Consider the following 18050-nt stretch of genomic DNA (forward strand, 5'->3'; position numbering starts at 1 on the left):
TTTGTTTTCATTTCTTACTAGAGCTTAACCTTTACTTTAATCTGGTGAGCAATGTGTGGAAACTGCTCACACACCTTTTTTTCCTACTTGGACGTTCCGAACATTGACCCCTAACTGCCTAACAGTGACTGCCTAACAGTGACGTTTGTCATCACGTGTGTGTAAGCTCCTCTCCCGTCCCCTCCGGTGCAGTGCTGCGGTCCGCAGGCCGCGCCCCCTCTGAGCACCGCGCCGTTCGCTTCTGCACACACAACGGCGACTACGTCATCCTGGATTCCAGCTGGTCCGGCTTCGTGGACCCGTGGAGCCGGAAGGTGTCCTTCATCATGGGCCGGCACAAAGTGCGGACGTGAGTCCACCAGTTTCCTCGTTTTCTAGAAACTCTCTTACCAGGTGTCATTCCTGCCTCCACTTCCCCCCCTCGATCAGGCAGCACACGGACGGACGGACGGGTGGACAGACGGACGGACTCACTCCCAGTGCTCTCCGCAAGCAGTTTCCACTAGCGATTTCCCTCCCGGCCTGATGCTTCCCTTCTAGGGACGTTCCAGGGAAACGTGGTGAAACACAGAAAAGCTGTTGTTTTAAAAAAGATGTGTTTTGCAACACAATCGTAATGGCCGACTTAGAGTAGCTCAAATGTCCGTCGTTAACTAAACTGGAATGTCTCCTTGACATGTTATATTGGTCAAGAAAAATTTTTACAGAGATTGTAGAACATGGGAAGTTGACATATTAGATGTAAAAAGCATATAAAGTTATTTATACCATATGATTAAAATTACATCTAAAACACACACACACTAACCATGAAATGTGACAAGATTAGAAGGAAATAAAATAGACTTTTTGGTTGTGTGTGGGGTAGTGGGATTATGGGTAAGATTTTTTTTTTTTTTTTTTTTGCCTTTTCAGAGTGGAAAGGAGAGGGAGAGAGAGAGAGAAACATCAATGGTGAGAGAGACTCATTGATTGGCTGCCTCCTGCACCCCCCACAGTGGGGATGGAACCGTGACCCCCTGTTTCATAGGTCGACGCTCAACCACCGAGCCATGCCGGCCGCGCTGTAAATGAATTTTAAATCGCCTGACCCAGTCTTTCATGTGTTGTTTTGTAGGAGTCCGCTGAACGAGGATGTTTTTGCTGCCAGAATAAGCAAGATGGACAATAACGACAAAGACATAACGGAATTACAGGAACAGATTCACAAACTTCTGTTACAGGTAAAATGGGGGAGATTTAAAAAATGAACATAGAATTCCCATAATTGTGTTTTATTTTAACATTCTGTCTAGTAAAGTCACTTCACAAAAATAAGCTGCAGAGAAAGATCCTGACCCTCTGCAGTCCAGAAATCTCTGTCTTCCTCTTTTTTGTTTTTAAAGGAAACTTTATTAATCTTTTTTTCATTTTTCTATGTTAAATGCACAGAATATTCTGTAAAAACCCATTTTAAGACAACAAAACTGAGTCACAGTGAGCGGTGAGACAGAGAAGTCATTTCTGAGCGAGAGAATTCTTCCTGTGTCCCAGGCTCCCCCGGGGCTCAGCCTCGGGTTTGGGATTTTTGGGGATGGTTCCCATTTTAAAGGTGGGGCGAGCCTGGCCGGTCTCAGTATCTGGTTGTTATGAGGCAAAAGTAGGAAAAACTGCTTGTTGAAAACAAATACCCAAAATGGTTTCCGTTAGAGATTCAGTCATAAACTTCTGATGTGCTGCTGGCGTGGCAGGTCTTTCAGAGACGCTCCGGGTCCGTAAAGCACCGGTCAAGTCCGTGGGGGACTGGGGTGTGTATTTCATTTGTTCTGTCTGCTTTAAGCCCAGCATAAAGAACAAGTGATTTTCATATTTGGGAAAATTATATTATGGCTTTAAAACAGTATTTTCCATTCCAGAAATACCCACTTAGATTAGAAACTAGACTTTGCCCTTGAAAATTACTGAAATGAGGGGACTGTCTTTCACGTCAGACATAGGATTAAAAGCATCAACCCTCGCAAGCCTACTTTAGGGTGTCAGAAATATTAGTCTTATTTTCTGATGAGTTTAGGTAAGCTCTGAGTGGGTCGTGCTGCGTCCCCCCCACCCCGACCCGACCACAAGATAGTAACCCCCAAATCGGACCTGTGTCCTTGCAGCCAGTCCACGGGAGCACCTCTAGTGGCTACAGCAGCCTGGGGAGCAGCGGGTCCCAGGAGCAGCACGTCAGCGTGGCCTCCTCCGGCGAGTCCAGCGGGCCGGGGGCGGAGGACGCCCAGAAGGAGCCGGTGAGTGGGTGGCGCCCGGTTCTCCCCAACCCTGGCGCCTGCGAGGCGTCGCGGGGCTGGCCTGTAGCTCAGAGTCCCCTGGACCCGCAGCCCTGCCTGCTGGGAGCCATTCCCACCCACCCTGGCATGGGAAACTGTAAAAAGAAAACCTCCCCTTGGAAAGTGGTGGTTGCATTAATAGTGTGCTTTCTGCAGACCAGCAGATGTGCACAGATGTGTGTTGTTGTCAGGTGAACTGGTGGGAGATGGAACTAAGGCCATTCCTGTGCTTTTCATCACCGCGTGTTCGGGGAACCAGAAGTTTCATGTATTCTGCTCATGTATCTTGTAATGTTCATGTGATCATATGTGAGACATATTTCGTTCTTTTCCCCAAGTTGACTTTGCAGCAGGTCTATGCCAGTGTAAATAAAATTAAAACCCTGGGGCAGCAGCTGTACATCGAGTCCATGACCAAACCCCCCAACAAGCCAGCGGTGGGGACGCGCACAGGACGGCCCAGTGGTGAGTCAGCGGGGCCCCCTCCCCCGCGTCTGGCCTCTGCGTGGACATGGGTGGTGCTGCACTTTCCGAAGTCACTTGTCCCGTCGTTGTTGTCGTGATAACGGCAGCAGCAAGTACTGGCCTGGGAGCTGAGGGGGATGGGAAGGTAGTTACAGTTACGGCTCCTAAAGAGGCGATGTTTCTGACAATACCAGCACATTCACAGGTTCCGCCCGTGAGCTCTCTGCAAACCAGGAGTCAGTTTAGAACACGTTTCAGAAATACGAATCCCTTTCTGTCATTTCAAACGCGTGGAGAATGCTCCAGACCTGAGTTGAATGAAAAATTTGGCATTTTTCCGACACATGTATACTTTCCTCAAATATAGGTCAGCAGGGCTCCAGGAGAATCAGTTTTAAGTTAGTTGTGATAATGGCATTAGTTTGAAAGTATAACCGACTTGCGTATACGGCACAGGAAAGTCCAATAATGCAGACATTAAATTATATTGACCTTTTAATTAGCTAACTTTCCCTTTATCTCTCTCCCTGAACATTAGTATAATTTTGGGAGTCGTTACAGATTTGGGGCACCTCAGTGTGACCCATGGTCTCTGTCATTGTCAGTGTGGCTGTTTCAGAGTAGAGGTGACATTGTCTCCAAGGTCCGTGACAGTGGCCGCTGTATTTTGGCCTTGGCATGATCTGCACAGCAAACATCAGACTCCTGCGCTGCAGTGATCTCACCGGAGCCATAGGGTGCCCTCGGGGTTAGCAAGTCCGTGCTCCCTGTGTTCTTCACCAGGTGGAGGCTTTCTCTTTCCTCTGTGGACGTCAGGGCACAAGTAGAAGGCACAGCTCTTCCTGTCCCTTGAAACCATCAGGTTTCCTCTCTACAGGAGAGTTCGTCTCAAACATCTTTCTTTTTTTTTTTTAATATATTTTTATTAATTTTTTACAGAGAGGAAGGGAGAGGGATAGAGAGTCAGAAACATCGATGAGAGAGAAACATCAATCAGCTGCCTCCTGCACATCTCCTACTGGGGATGTGCCCGCAACCACGGTACCTGCCCTTGACCGGAATCGAACCTGGTACCTTTCAGTCCGCAGGCCGACGCTCTATCCACTGAGCCAAACTGGCTAGGGCTTAAACATCTTTCTTGATGCGAATCACTATCCCATGTCTTGGCAGAGAAGAGTCTTTGGGTAGATTTTAAATCGACATTTTGTGACTGTTTTCTTTGTCATCTGGTCGAGTCAGTGCCCCTCGGGCTGCCCTGGCCTCGGCCTCGTGTTGGTGCCACAGTTGGGTGTCCTGACCTCTGTGTTTTCTCCGAGTGGAGACCTTTCTCGATTCCTGCTTTGCTTTGCTCAGCTTCTTCCCGCCCGTCGCCTGGTAACACATCAGGACTGGTGTTTGGAGGCTGAGTATTTCAGCAGACCTCAGTCTGCCGTCGTGTGTCATCGGATAAAGGTTAAGCTGGGCCTCACTGTGTACCTGTGCTGCTATTTTAGACACTGAAATTTTCCTGCTCCTTATATTTATGCTGCACTTGACTCGGACACACATAGGATGGGATTTTGCGGGGAAGGAAAATCCATTGCCATTTGGTATGACTTGGAGAACTCATGTGATATAAATATTGTAATTGATTTCAGAGAGGAAGGGAGAGGGAGAGAGAGATAGAAACATCAGTGACGAGAGAGAATCATTGATTGGTTGCCTCCTGCACGCCCCCTACTGTGGCTCAAGCACGGAACCCAGGCACGGGTGACCTGGTTCATAGCTTGATGTTCAGCCATTGAGCCACACTGGCTGGGCATCTTGATTTTATTAACATTTAAAACCTACAACCTTAAAGAACCTAGTAAAAAAAATCTGGTGCTCCTTACTCAAGAGAAATAAGTACGCAACGTAAGAATAAAATGTTACATCTTGAACATTAGAAGTTGAGTGGTGATTCACACCAGTGGAACACTAAATGGTCATTGTGCGCAGCGTTATGTACAGGGTGCTGAGCCAACAGGCACGTCGGGGTTAGGTTTTGGGGTTTACCTTTCTTACAAGGGCAGGCTACACTGTAAAGAACAGTAAGAAGGGACACTTTAGAACTTCCTGTGGAGGGGCAAGGAGCAACAAAGAGAGAAAGCCCTTCATCAGCTCCATGGACCGAAGCCAGTGCCGGCGCAGTAACTGGGGAGTTAGGGAACATTGAACGTCCCTCTTCGGGGCGGATGCGATGCCCGAGTGGAAACAGACGATCTGTAAACGGAAGTGACTCAGAGAGAGCGCGAGTTTGGTTCTGCGCAGGGAGAGCTGGGGTGAGCATCATTCCAAACGCAGAGGAAAGAAGCCAGATGGACCGCAAGCTCATGGTCTTCCTTTTCTTTTTTGAGATGTTTTTATTGATTTTTAGAGAGAGAGGAAGTGAGAGGGATAGGAAGGTGGAAACATCCGTGAGAGAGAAACATCACTGATTGGCTGCCTCCTACAACCCCCTCCAGCGATGGAGCCCACAACCCGGGCATAACCCCTGACCAGGAATCAGACCGGCTGCCTCTTGGTTCGTGGTCGACGCTCAGCCACTGAGCAGCACCTGTCAGGCTCCTGGCCTTTCTTGCACCTGTCGGTGCTGAGGATCCAGGGCGGCCAGCAGGCCCGATTCTGAGGAGAGACCACACCTGCAGGGAGAGGGGACGCGTGCACTGGGTGCCGTGCGCTGGGAACTGAAGCAAGTAACTGGCAAGAGACAGACGTTCTCTGAGGCGCGATGCAAGGGAAGACCAAAAGCTGACAGTGGAGCAAACACTGGAAAAAGCCGTCCAGCAAACAGCACCCCCTGAAGCACCGCGTGTCTTCAGAGCAATCGGAAACCTAGCACATCAAGCAAAACCGTGGCAACAGCCCACCTGAACCCGGGCCTAAACCTTAACAAGATTAACTCAAACACAGGGCTAGCAGGGGGGACGCACCCAGTCTCTACGGTCCTTTTCCATCAAAAGAGGAAGATGTTCACCTTTCAACAGATGGTAAAGCAAATGGAAAAGCAAAAACTCCCAGGAGACAAAGCAGTTGTTAGATGAAGTCAGAGATGACACAGGTGCTGGGACACTCGGGCGGGGAATTTAACATAACTGTGAACAACACATTAAAGGCTTTCATGGACAAAGTAGGCAACATGCAGGCCTCCCTGGGCCATCACGGCATGGAGATGGAGCGGACACGACCACATGGCAGAGCTAGGAGTGCTAGACAGAGGAGAATATATGCCTGCGACGGGCACTCGATTGAGAAAAGAAGCCGTCAATTTGAAGATAGAAAAATAGAAACTGCACAAACCGAAATGCAGCGAGAAATAAAAATACAGACTAGAGCATCTTAAGAACTGAGGGACAGTATCAAGTGTTCTACCAGATGAATAATTAGAGTCTCACAAGAAAGACTTGAAGAAGTGATGGCCAAGGTTTTCCGAAGAACACTGAGTAGTGGAAACACCAAAAACAGAAAAAAGAAAAACATCCGCCACGAATAAAAGCACTCACTGGAGCATAGCCCTGTCAAACTGCTGAAAAGAAAAAGACCGGCTTGAAGGCAGCAGAGGAAAGCACAGGTCATGTCCAGAGAAGCAAAGGTCAGGATGACAGCCGACACTTCTGCAGGAACCGTGCAGCCTAGAAGACAATAGAGTCTTCAAAGGAGAAACGGTCGGTGTAGAGTTTTCACCTGCTGGGAACTGCCTTTCAGAGGTGAGGGAGATGTGAAGATTTCCTCAGATAAAAACTGGGAACTTATTGCCAGCAGATTTACTCCGTAAGGAATGCTAACGGGGTTTCTAACGGTAAAAGAAATACAATACAGACTTAAGACTCAAATCCATACAAAGTAATGAAAAGCACTGGAAATAGAATAAATGAAGGTAAAGTCAGTTCTACTTTTCACTTATTTTTAATCGTTCTAAAAGACAACTGACAGAAACAAAAGCCGTGTTCGCATTTGTGGTTCATGTGAAAACACCGCAGGCCCTGGGCGGTACCATCGTAACGTCCTTAACGTGCACCTGAAGTAGGCGTCATTTGGAGGTAGAAACTGGATCCTTAATGACATATATTGTAGACTTTAGGACAGTTATTACAAAACGTTTTTAAAGAAGTGGAAATAATGTCAGTAGAGGAGATAGAATAGAATTTAAAACACCCCAACATGAGGCATAAAAAGGAGGTGAAAAGAGATGTGATAAACCAGCTGGAACAGGTGGAAAACAGCTAGCAGGATGGTTTGTATGAGTCCAGCTGTATCAGTAGTCACACTGACCGTGAACGCAGTTTACCGGTTAGGAGATGGGAACGATCAAAGTAGATGGAAAGGGAAGATGCAGATGTATGTCACCTATAAGAATCCATCCTTTAAAACAAAACCCGGTTAAGAACAAAAGGCCAAGATACTGTGCCAACAAGGATCAGAGAAAGCTGGGGAGCTGCATTAGGTCAGGCAGAATGGACAGGGAGTCAGGAGCGTGAGCAGGGCTTCAGGGGGTATTGCACGGCCAGAGGGTCGATTCTCTAAAAGCGTAACAATTTAAACACCTCCGTACTGAACCTCAGAGCTTCAGAATGCACAGAGCAAACGCTGGTAAAAGCTTCAAGAGGAACAAATCCACAGCGATAGCTGGAACATGCCACATACCTCTCTCTGAAATCAGTGAGCCAAGTAGATGACTAGCAAAGATTCATGACACCTGAACAACTGTCAACAGGATTGGCCTCGTCGAAGTTACGGAACACTTCAATCAAGAACATAGTGCATATTTCTCTCAAGGGCATGTGGGGTAGTCATCAAGATAAACTGGACTTTGTCAAAATTAAAAACTTCTCTTTGAAAGACTTTGGTAAGCCCTCAGTAAGATGGTGAAAAGACAAAATATTTGCAAATTATACATGAAATAGTTTTTATCCAGAATATATCAAGAACTCTCAAAAATTCAGCAATAGGAAGATAATGCAATTTAAAATTATCAAGGGAGCCTAACAGTTTTCCAGATGTTATACAGATGGAAAATAATATATGAAAAGAAAATGCTCAATCTCATTAGCTGTTAGGAAATTAAAACTGAAATACCATCACACACCTATTGGAAAGGCTGAAATTAAAAGAAAAAACTGACAATACCGAGTTCTGGCGAGATTTCAGAGTAACTGAAACTCTCACATATTCCTGAAGGTAATGGTAAAATTGTACAGCTGCTTTGGAAAAATAGGCTGTTTCTTATAAAGTTAAACATACTCTTACCATATCATTCAGCAGTTCCCTCTTAGTCATTCACACAAGTGAAATAAAAACTCAAGGTCCTACAGAAACAGTCTGAATGTTTACCACACTTATTCCCGCTTGCCAAAACTAGGAAGCAACGTCGATGTCATTTCACAGGTGAGGGGGTGGCCTGTGACACGCCCACATGATGGAATCCTCCCAACACACAGGAGGGGCTGCATTCACACACACAGGGTCCTCAGTGCATTTTGCTAAATGAAGGAAGCCAGAACCAGAAGATGACATACTGTCTGTTTCCATTTGGAAAACATCAGTATTGGTTAACACTGGGGAAGGAATCTACTACAAGAGAGCAGGGGGAGGGAGCTGTCGGAGTGACGGAAATGTTCAGTTTCTTACTCTGGTGGTGGATACGCAGCTTTTTGTGCTTTTGTTAAAAACCATAGATCTGTACACCTCATCCCACCCCAAAATGTAGAGGGAACCCAAGATAGCGTGGGCTACGACCTAACTAATGGCGTAATGTAGTCCTTCATGCAGTCCTTCTATGTGGACACCTTTCTGTGTCAGTGCATTTAGATCTGTGCTCATTGTTAATGGCTGCATGATACTCTACTGAATATATTTATTCTAAATTACCATGATTTAATCTTGCTGAATCCGTATATGTTCTTAAAAATAATGCACTTGTAATTGTACATACTTTGATTCTCTTTTAGGTGAGCAGGAGGCCTTTTCTCCCGTACGGCCCTGGAAGAATGAGAGCGTGCGCACTGAGTCTTGCCAGGGTTTGAGGAAAGACCAGCATCGCCCCTCCTACCAGCAAATCAACTGCATCGACGGTGTCATCAGGTAGGAAGCCCGCGTTTTGAGAACATGTTTTTCCAAAGGCATACGTGGCCCTGTGGAGCCCTTGTGTCATTTTTAATAGCTGTGGCTTGATTTTTCACTGTAAATCAGTAGATACCATGGACTGCCCCTCACATACCATCCATACTATGCTCAGCATTCGGGGGTGCAGACAGTTAGAAGATGCATTCCTGGTTTGGAAGGAATGGTTGAGAAGACAAGGCCTCTGCTTGTCGAATGGAGAGGATGTAAGATGTGAAGATCAATTCAGGACCGTGGGAAAAGAGAGGGAACACCAGTGACTCCGGCCGATGGCCAGGGAGGACCCCATCAAAAGAAAGTGCAAGTCAGCAGCTTGGGAGCGGGAGTTGCTTTTTCTCTCTCCTTCAATTTCCAACGAACTGGACATCCATCACCGTAAAAAGTGCCGCGCACAGCAGACCGGACACCGAGAGATCCACCCACCTGTGCACCTGAGAGTGGGTGGCGTGGACACAGGAGTGGCAGCGAGAGGGCAGTGCCATGGGCAGGCAGGACCTTTGTGGCAGAGGATGTGGAGGGTGAAGGTGGGGAGGGGGGTCGGCCCAGCCCTGGGTCTGCAGTTGAAGGGATCTCTGCTCTCTGAGGAGAGACCACAGTGACGGGGTGGGGGTTGGGGGGTGCAGGGAAAGCCATGGGGAGTAGGCAGGAGAGAGAACTGAAGGAAAGGGCCCAGGATTCCGGCAAGAGTTCTGCCACAAACCTCTGGGGACCCCACCCCAACTTGAGCCTCTCTCTGTCGGGCCAGGGCACACTAAAGCCCCAAGTGCCGAGTACACAGTTCTCCCCGCTCTGCTCCCGCCCTTGTGTTTTCTCTTTTGGCAGCTTTGTTAAAATGCATGTACTCTCAACCTTAGCTCAGGTAGGACAAACCAAAAACATGGCCGTATCCCCACCTTGTGGACAATGAAAGGAAGCGTCTAATTGCCAACCTGTTGAACTGTTAGAATCTACCAGGCCTTGTCTCAATGAGAACGGTGTTTGCTGCCTCAGATGCAGTGGGGTGCACTTTTCATCAAACACCATGAAAAGCACGCAGTGCAGGATCACAGAAAGGAAATAGCCATTTCCCAGCAGCCAGCTCCACCCGAAAGGCATCGAACTGGTCGGGAATCCAAAGCAGCTGTTGGGAAGAAATTCAAGCTGCAGAGAGCTCAGAGGGCAGTGCCATGCTCTCAGGAGTGAAGTTAAAGACAGAAGGAAGACTTCACCAAAGAGATTAAAATTCCAAAAAATAACCACACTAACTCTGGAACTGAAGACTTCAATGAATGAGATAAAGCAGGCGTTGGAAATGTAGGAGGTCAGATGGAAGAGCTGGTTAATGAGGTGCGAGACGGGAATCTGGAAGTGATGAAGGCTGAAGGAAAGCGAGAACTCCGATTTTTTAAAAGTGCATAAGCCCTCTGAGCGCCATCGGGTACCACGCAGAAAGCCAACCGAAGAGGAAGGGTGATCCAGGAAGGGGCAGTCAGCGTTACTGTGCTACCAAAAGAGGTAAGGGTACCACAGGGAAAGAAAACTGTAGACCAATACCCTTGATGAATGTAGATGCAAAAATTCTCAACAAATATTAGCTAATTATACGTTAAAAAGATTATATCCTATGACCAAGTGGAATTTATCCCTGGAATGCAGAAAAAGCATTTGAAAAATACAACGTCCTTTTATAATAAAAACCCTTAACAGATTGGGTATAGAAGGAACATACCTTAACATAGTGAAGGCCGTATACAACAACTCACAGCTAACATACTGGAGAAAAATTGAAAGTGGTTTCTCTAAGTTCAGTAACAACAATCAATATAATACTGGAAGTCCTAGCTAAAGCAAATAGCAAGACAACAAAATAAAAGGCATCCAATTTGGAAAAGAAAAGGTAAAATTGGTGCTGTTAGCTATGATATGAACTTGTATGTCGGAAATCCCAGAGTCAGGAAGCTGTTGGAATTACAGTTTCAGTAAAGTGATGGATACAAAATCAACATGTGGAAATCAATTGCTTTCCTTTTTACTAAAGACAAAGCACCTGAAAAATAAATGATAGCATCCAAACAATAAAATGCTTAGGAATAAATTTAATCACGGAAGTGAGAGATCTGTACCAGGAGAACTACACGACTTTGCTGAAAGAAATTGGAGACACAGCAAATGGAAAGACAGCCCGTGTTCATGGGTAGGAAAAATTAATATTGTTAATGGGCCAGACTACCCAAAGCTGTCTACAGAGTCAGTGCCATCCCCATCAAAGGCATTCTTTCCAGAAATTAACAATCTAAAATTCTTGTGGAGTCACAAAAGACCCCTTATAGCCAAAGCAATTCTGAGGGGGAAAAAAGACATTCAGAGATATCACACTTCCAGATTTCAAACTATACTACAGAGTTACAGTCATAAAAACAGTGCGACACAGGCACACAAATAGACACATGGGCCACTGGGACAGAACGGAGAGCCCAAAGTCAAATCCTGGTGTGTATGTTCAGTTAACATCTGACAAGGGAGCCGAGAGGGCCCGACAGAACAAGGAAAGTTCCTCTAGCAGACTGCTGGGCAAATTGGAGAAACACGTGCAGAACAATGAGAGGGGACCCTGTCTAACACACTCAGAAAAATTAACTCAAAACGGGCAGCACTGAAACATAGGACCTGGTACCGTTACACTCCTGGGGGAAGACGGGGAGGGAGCTCACCGATCTATGCTTGGCAGTGATTTTTTTATATATATGACGCCAAAAGCATGGACAACAGCAAATACTAACAAGTGGAACACATCCAACCCCAGAGCTTCTGCACAGGCACATCAGAGACAAGACGAACAGATGGCCTACGGAACGGGAGAACGTGCTGCAAACCCCGCGTCACTAAGAGGTTAATGTCAAGAAAGTATGAAGAACTCAGCAACAACAAAAGGCGGTCTGAGCTAAAAATGGGCAGAAGAACTAAACAGACATTTCTCCAAGGAGGAGACACGAATGGCCAACACGCACATGACATGATGCTCGACATCGCTAACCATCGTGGACAAGCAGACCAAAGCCACAAGAACGAGGTGGCGCCTCCCACCGGTTAGGGTGGGCGCCATCGAGAAGACGAGAAGTAGGATGTGGAAAGGAAGCTTCCACGTTGCTGGTGGAAACGTAGATCAACCTCCGTGGGAAGCAGTATGGAAGCTGATCAAAAATTAAAAATCTGTCATACAGTCAGCCGTTCAACTTCCGCTCTGTACCCGAAGAAAATGAAAACAGGGTTCTGGCCAGATAGCTGCACTCCCATGTTTATCGCAGCATCGTCACGATAGCAGGACACGGAAACAACCGTGGATTTAAAGTGTGGTCTGTGCACAGTCGGATGTTATTCAGCCGAGAGGAAGGAAGTTGTCCTCCCGCCTGCAGCAGCGTGGAGGGTGTGTAAGGGCACAGACGTCTCATGAGTGTGAATAAGCCGTGGAGGGTGTGTAAGGGCACAGACAGTACGGTGAACACACACAGTAACATGGCGTTCTCTTGTGGAAGGTGATCAATAGCTCTGCGCAGGCGATAATGTGACATTTTGTAAACAGGTCAGAGTACACACTGGACACCTTAGATCAGTGATGGCGAACCTATGACACGCGTGTCAGAGGTGACACGCGAACTCATTTTTTTGCTTGATTTTTCTTTGTTAAATGGCATTTAAATAGATAAAATAAATATCAAAAATATAAGTCTTTGTTTTACTACGGTTGCAAATATCAAAAAATTTCTATATGTGACACGGCACCAGAGTTAAGTTAGGGTTTTTCAAAATGCTGACACGCCGAGCTCAAAAGGTTCGCCATCACTGCCTTAGGTGTATGCAATGTTACTTGTCAGATGTACTCAATACACAAACACATAAAAGGAAGTACATGCTTCCCAAACAGAAGTGGTGTGAGAAAAGCAGAGGGAGAGGCCGTTAGGGGTCGGGGGGAGTCCCGCCCTCAGCCTGTCCCTCGTGCTGTCCTTGCAGATACCTGAGGAGCTGCCGCACCCCAGCTCTGAAGAGAAAGTGTATCTCCTGCACAAATACCGCTTCGTCCTCGGAAGACGACCGGCAGGCCCACAAGGCAGACGATGCCCACGCCGTGCGAGGTAGCGGGGACGCCCTTCGTACTTGGATAAAAAGTCACGGCAAAGCCACCCCTGCCCTCTGTTTCTCTGTAATTTTCCAACTTCCAATATTTCATTGTAATCACACATGATCCGAGCTCCACGGTCCTCTTTATGGCCCAGAGGTTGTTATTTATGTTATAAATGTCTGTAAGCCATTTGGTCTCTAACATAAACTTCCTTTCGGGAGTTTTTCTTTTCACTGTCAGTCTCTCTCACATCCCCAGCTGCGTCTCGGATCCCATCGGTCCCTTCACCAGAAGTGCCAGCTCGCGGACGGTCCACCGGTGCCGAGGGCGGAGCTTCGCGGACCGAGGCCAGGGCGGCGCCGAGCCTGGGCTCCGGCATCAGCCAGTGCAGCTACAGCAGCACCATGGTCCACGCGCCGCCCCCAGAGCCAGGTACCAGTCACCTTTGACCTCAGATCCACTCCACACGGATACGCTACTGTGAGAAGGTCGTTTGTACCGTTTACTTAGTAGTAACTTCTCCGCTTTTGGAAGTGTCACGCTGGTTATCTGTGTACATACATTTTGGACTGTATTTCTTACGTCCCTCAACTAGAGTCACTAATGCAGCTTAGGCCGCGTTGTTGACCTGGAAAGAGGTTTCAAACTTGGGCTGTCGTCGGCCTAGAGAGATCATACGTATACGCAGGGAGTTCCATGTGGGTCTGACCACGCTCCTTTAACAGTATAATGACTTGGTCAATTACTTGGATGATGTCTTCTTCTTATTCCGTTTTACGGCCTCCTATTCTTTGACTTTTTCGTTACTCATAACAATTTGGTGGGTGAAGAAATAGTGACGTGTTAAATCAGGTTTTCGGATGAGCTCTAATTTATCTTTGCTAGTTTCGTGGTGAGTTAGTCAGCACGTGCTGAGCTGACCGTGCTAGTTCCGTGGTGAGTTAGCACGTGCTGAGGTGACCGTGCTAGTTCCGTGGTGAGTTAGTCAGCACGTGCTGAGCTGATCGTGCTAGTTCCGTGGTGAGTTAGCACGTGCTGAGGTGACCGTGCTAGTTCCGTGGTGAGTTAGTCAGCACGTGCTGAGCTGACCGTGCTAGTTCCGTGGTGAGTTAGTCAGCACGTGCTGAGGTGACCGTGCTAGTTCCGTGGTGAGTTAGCACGTGCTGAGGTGACTGTGTACACTCCCTGTCCTTAGTCCGTCGCAGAGATTTAGGTCCTCGGAGCTCACACCCCCTTGGAGATGGAGAGCGCAGTCCTGGCAGGCGAACTGTGGTTGGTGGGAAAGACCGGAGACGGAACTGCTGTGGGATTAGGTGGCGTTGGTAATGAGCCAAAGATCGCCTGTTCATTTTTAACCATGTGAATACATTACAGATTAAAAACTAAAAGATAAAAAAGAAACATTTTAAAGAGTTCAGGGAGATAGATATTTACAATAAAAGCAAGATTTTAATCCTATATAATAAAACCCTAATATGCAAATTGACCAAACGGTGGAATGACTGGCGGAATGACCAGTCGCTGTGATGCACACTGACCACCAAGGGGCAGGTGCTCAGTGCAGGAGCTGCCCCCTGGTGGTCAGTGCGCTCCCACTGGGGAAGCACCGCTCAGCCAGAAGCCGGGCCCATGGCTGGCGAGGGCAGCGGCGGTGGCGGGAGCCTCTCCCACCTCCACTGCAGGCGGGCGGTAAGGAGCGAGGGGTTCTGGACTGCGAGAGCCCCAGACTGCAGAAGGGCGCAGGCCGGGCTGAGGGGACACACACACACACACACACACACACACACACACACACACCAGTGCACAAATTTTTGTGCACCGGGCCTCTACACATTGAGTATTACAGTGCTGTAAAGCATCTATACAGGCATCCAAACAGTGTAAAGACAGGCAGAAAAAAATAAAAGCATGTGCTAGTTGATGGAATTTTTTATATTCCAGCTATTGTAACAGTGTTTGTAAAACTTATCAAAAGGTCATTAAGTTGGTGAAAATAAATGCAAATAGTTGGTAGCAATTACCATTAACCTCTCTTCTCCCACCTCAGCAGAACCGACTCCCGCTGAGGACGCCGCCCCCGCCTGCGAGCCCTGGGCGCCCGGCACCCTGCCGGCCCCGTTGACTGCGGAGGAGTTTCAGCACGTGGGGCTCACCACGGCCGTGCTGTCGGCGCACACGCAGAGGGAGGAGCAGGACTACGTGGACAGGTTCCGGGAGAAGATGCTGTCCTCCCCCTACAGCTCCTACCTGCAGCACGAAGGCAGAGGGCAGGCCACGTGTTCAGATGGTCAAGGTAGTTCAAGTCCTTAGAATACACTCCTTTGGCCCACGAGCCCTCAGTTGACAGCCGGGTGTCCGCGCTGGGAGGTGGGGGTGGGGACACGGGTGAGGGCCGAGCGAGAGCTGAAAGGAGTTTGTCCTGTAGCAGCGCTTGCGGCTGCGTGACGGAGGCAGCATGGCCTCTCCCTGCGGGACCTGCGCGGCAGCCTTCCCTCCCGGGCGGTTTCCTCACTGCACCCCTCTGTCCTCAGGAGCCTCCTCTCCCGGGCAGGCCAGGTCTCCTGGGGGCAAGAAGGGGAAGCACAAGCGGAAGAAGCTGCCGGAGCCGCTGGGCAGCCGGTGTGCGGAGGACGCCTGCTGTCCCCACTTCGGAAGGGACGTCCAGGACGCTCAGCCCTGGAGCCTGCCCCCTGCCTCCCCTCTCCACGCCCCCGGCCTGGCGTTCCCGGCGGCGGTGGTGGCTCCCGGCCAGGCCCTCCCTTACCTCATGCCAGCGTTGCCCCTGCCCACCGTGGCCCCGGGGGGGCACTGCCCGCCTTTCCCAGATGTGCCTTCACCTTACGCGGAGACTTTCCTAACCATTGTGCTGCCTGGCCCCTCTGTGTGCCCTCTGTGGGCACCGTCGTTCTCTCCATACCTGTATTTGGGAGCAGCAGGCCCTTCTGAAACGCCACCCTCAGTACCAACAGCAGCTCCCAGTGTGGAACCACCATTTCCAGTCACCACCCAGAGGGGCGCTGGGCAGAGCTGGGAGATGCAGAGCGCAGGGTGCCCGGGCCCCAGCTCCAGGGGCAGCTCGCCGCTGCAGCTGGCCTTGCTGCAGGAGGACAGGCCCCCGTCCTGCGAGTCTGCAGAGCAGGTGAGATTGTGGGCCCGGAGGCGGAGCCTGTGAGTGAACCGGCTTCTGCACACAACTGGAGAGGGTCGGGCAGAGGGCCTCGCTGGGCGCAGCACAGCTGTGGCGGAGGCTGAGCGCTGGGCTCCGGAAACATGGACTTGGTGTGAAGCGGAATGAGAAGCTGCTGCATCCTGGCTGCTTAGACGTGTTGTGTGGTTTCCCAAAGTGCTTTCAGATGTTCTATAGCAACTAAGTTTTTCCTCCTTTAAAACTTGACATCCGAGCACTAAACTCAAGATGTTCATTGTGTCTAAAGTGCGTTTTCTTACCTACAGCTGAGGTGTGGTCTGTTAGACAGGAGTAAGCCATGCTGACAAGGCATGACTCCAGTAATGCCACTTTTTCGAGCACAGTCACGGGACGGCAGCTGTGTGTGGGGCGGGTAGGAGGCTGCCGGCATCATCAGTTCAGCGGGCAGTTCAGAGTTTCACATGTGTGCTTGTCAGTTTCAGAAATGAGGGCTTTGAGTCAGTTTCCTTTAACTTGTCATCCTTTCCCTGAAAGGGCTTCTCCGATGACCAGGGAGCCGGTGGGCAGGAGCCAGGACGAGCGTGAGCCTGCAGTTCCTTCGCTTCCCTCCCAGGCAGAGCGCCTGCTTAACGTCAGATCAGGACAGTCCGCCCGCCCGGGTCAGGCAGGGAGCTCGGGGTGGAAGCCTGGCCCCAGTGCGCTTGCCGGACGCCAAGGCCAGGCGGGGCCGGCGAGCGAAGCCTGGGCCGCCGGACAAGACAGGCCCGCATCCCAGCCCGTCACCTGTTAGCTGGGTTCGTGGAGGCACGTTATTTAGCCTGCCTTTGCCTTTGCTACATCTTTGAAAAACGGAAGGATTAATACTTCCTGGCTTACCCTGAGGATTAAATGCAGTCACACTATGGAGTCCTCCCCCAGGAGATCAAGATGGCTGGGTCTTTGCTTCGTCCACCTTCTATTCCTGGGGTTTGGGACACTGCTTAGAACACACAGAAGTTCACATCTTTTCTGAATGACAAGACGTGTTAAAGCGCCCGCCAGCACGTGCTGTGGCGTGTCATAGGTGCTCACCACTCAGTGGTACCTGACAGTTACATACACAGGGACTTGGCCCCATTCTCAGGGCCAGGCTGACCTGCTCCGCGTCTCAGTTACCCCTGGCACTTCATTCTGTGTAACGGGTGACGGTAAAGATCTCCCAGTTATTTGGTCACGTGATGCTTGAGATGCTAACGTGTCTTCTCATGTTCTTACTCCCCACCAGTTTGCTCCAGGCAACAGCGGGGAGAACAACCATTTCTCTGCCAGGGACCCGTCCCCGGGGCCCCTTCCCAGGGAGGCCCCACCTGGACCCGGCTCTGCGGCATCAGGTAGGGGTCCAGGGGACACGGCCCTTGGGCTCAGCCGCCAGGAGGGCCCCGTCTGAGGATGGGCTGTCTGGGTTCCGCCCCGGTGTGGAAGTCCAGTGCGTTTCCTGTTTTCTTTGTGAAAGCTTTATGGGGTACATTTACTCACATACAACAGAAGGCACCGAATCAGGGTGCCACGTGAGAATTCTGAGGAACGTCCGCTCAGACCCTCACCACCACATCCCCCCAGAACAGCTCCGTCCCCGGGAGAGTCCCGCGGCCGTGGGTCAGCCCTGCCCGGCCCAGCTGCTCCGCCCCTGAGCGCTGTCCTCCCAGGAGGCCTGGCGGATGGAGTCGCCGCACGCACGCTGTCGGCGTTCTTCCCCGCGCACGCGCTGCGAGGCTCCCACGGCCCCATCAGTAGTTTGTTCCTTTTCGTTGCTGAGGAGCAAGACACCGTGTGGATGTCCATTCGCCGCGGCTGGTGGTGGGGTTTCCGGTTTGGGATGTGAATGCTGAGGTGAACGTGTTAGTCTGAATCCTTCATG

At 49.6% G+C, this 18050-nt stretch overlaps 1 protein-coding gene across 1 annotated transcript in view; it reads left to right on the forward strand.

Moving 5' to 3' along the window:
* The window catches only part of PER3 (period circadian regulator 3), a 31529-nt gene extending 13500 nt beyond the window's left edge, over positions 1 to 18029 (forward strand). Inside the window, 10 exon segments of the mRNA XM_023744252.1 lie at positions 193 to 349; positions 1118 to 1223; positions 2139 to 2267; positions 2645 to 2771; positions 8738 to 8870; positions 12897 to 13018; positions 13264 to 13437; positions 15053 to 15298; positions 15537 to 16144; positions 17418 to 18029. Coding sequence (XP_023600020.1) covers positions 193 to 349; positions 1118 to 1223; positions 2139 to 2267; positions 2645 to 2771; positions 8738 to 8870; positions 12897 to 13018; positions 13264 to 13437; positions 15053 to 15298; positions 15537 to 16144; positions 17418 to 17579 — 1964 coding nt within the window. The 3' untranslated portion in view covers positions 17580 to 18029.
* Positions 18030 to 18050: the final 21 nt, after the last annotated feature.

Source organism: Myotis lucifugus, unplaced genomic scaffold, assembly GCF_000147115.1.
Source record: "Myotis lucifugus unplaced genomic scaffold, Myoluc2.0 scaffold_440, whole genome shotgun sequence".
In the NCBI taxonomy this organism is placed as follows: domain Eukaryota; kingdom Metazoa; phylum Chordata; class Mammalia; order Chiroptera; family Vespertilionidae; genus Myotis; species Myotis lucifugus.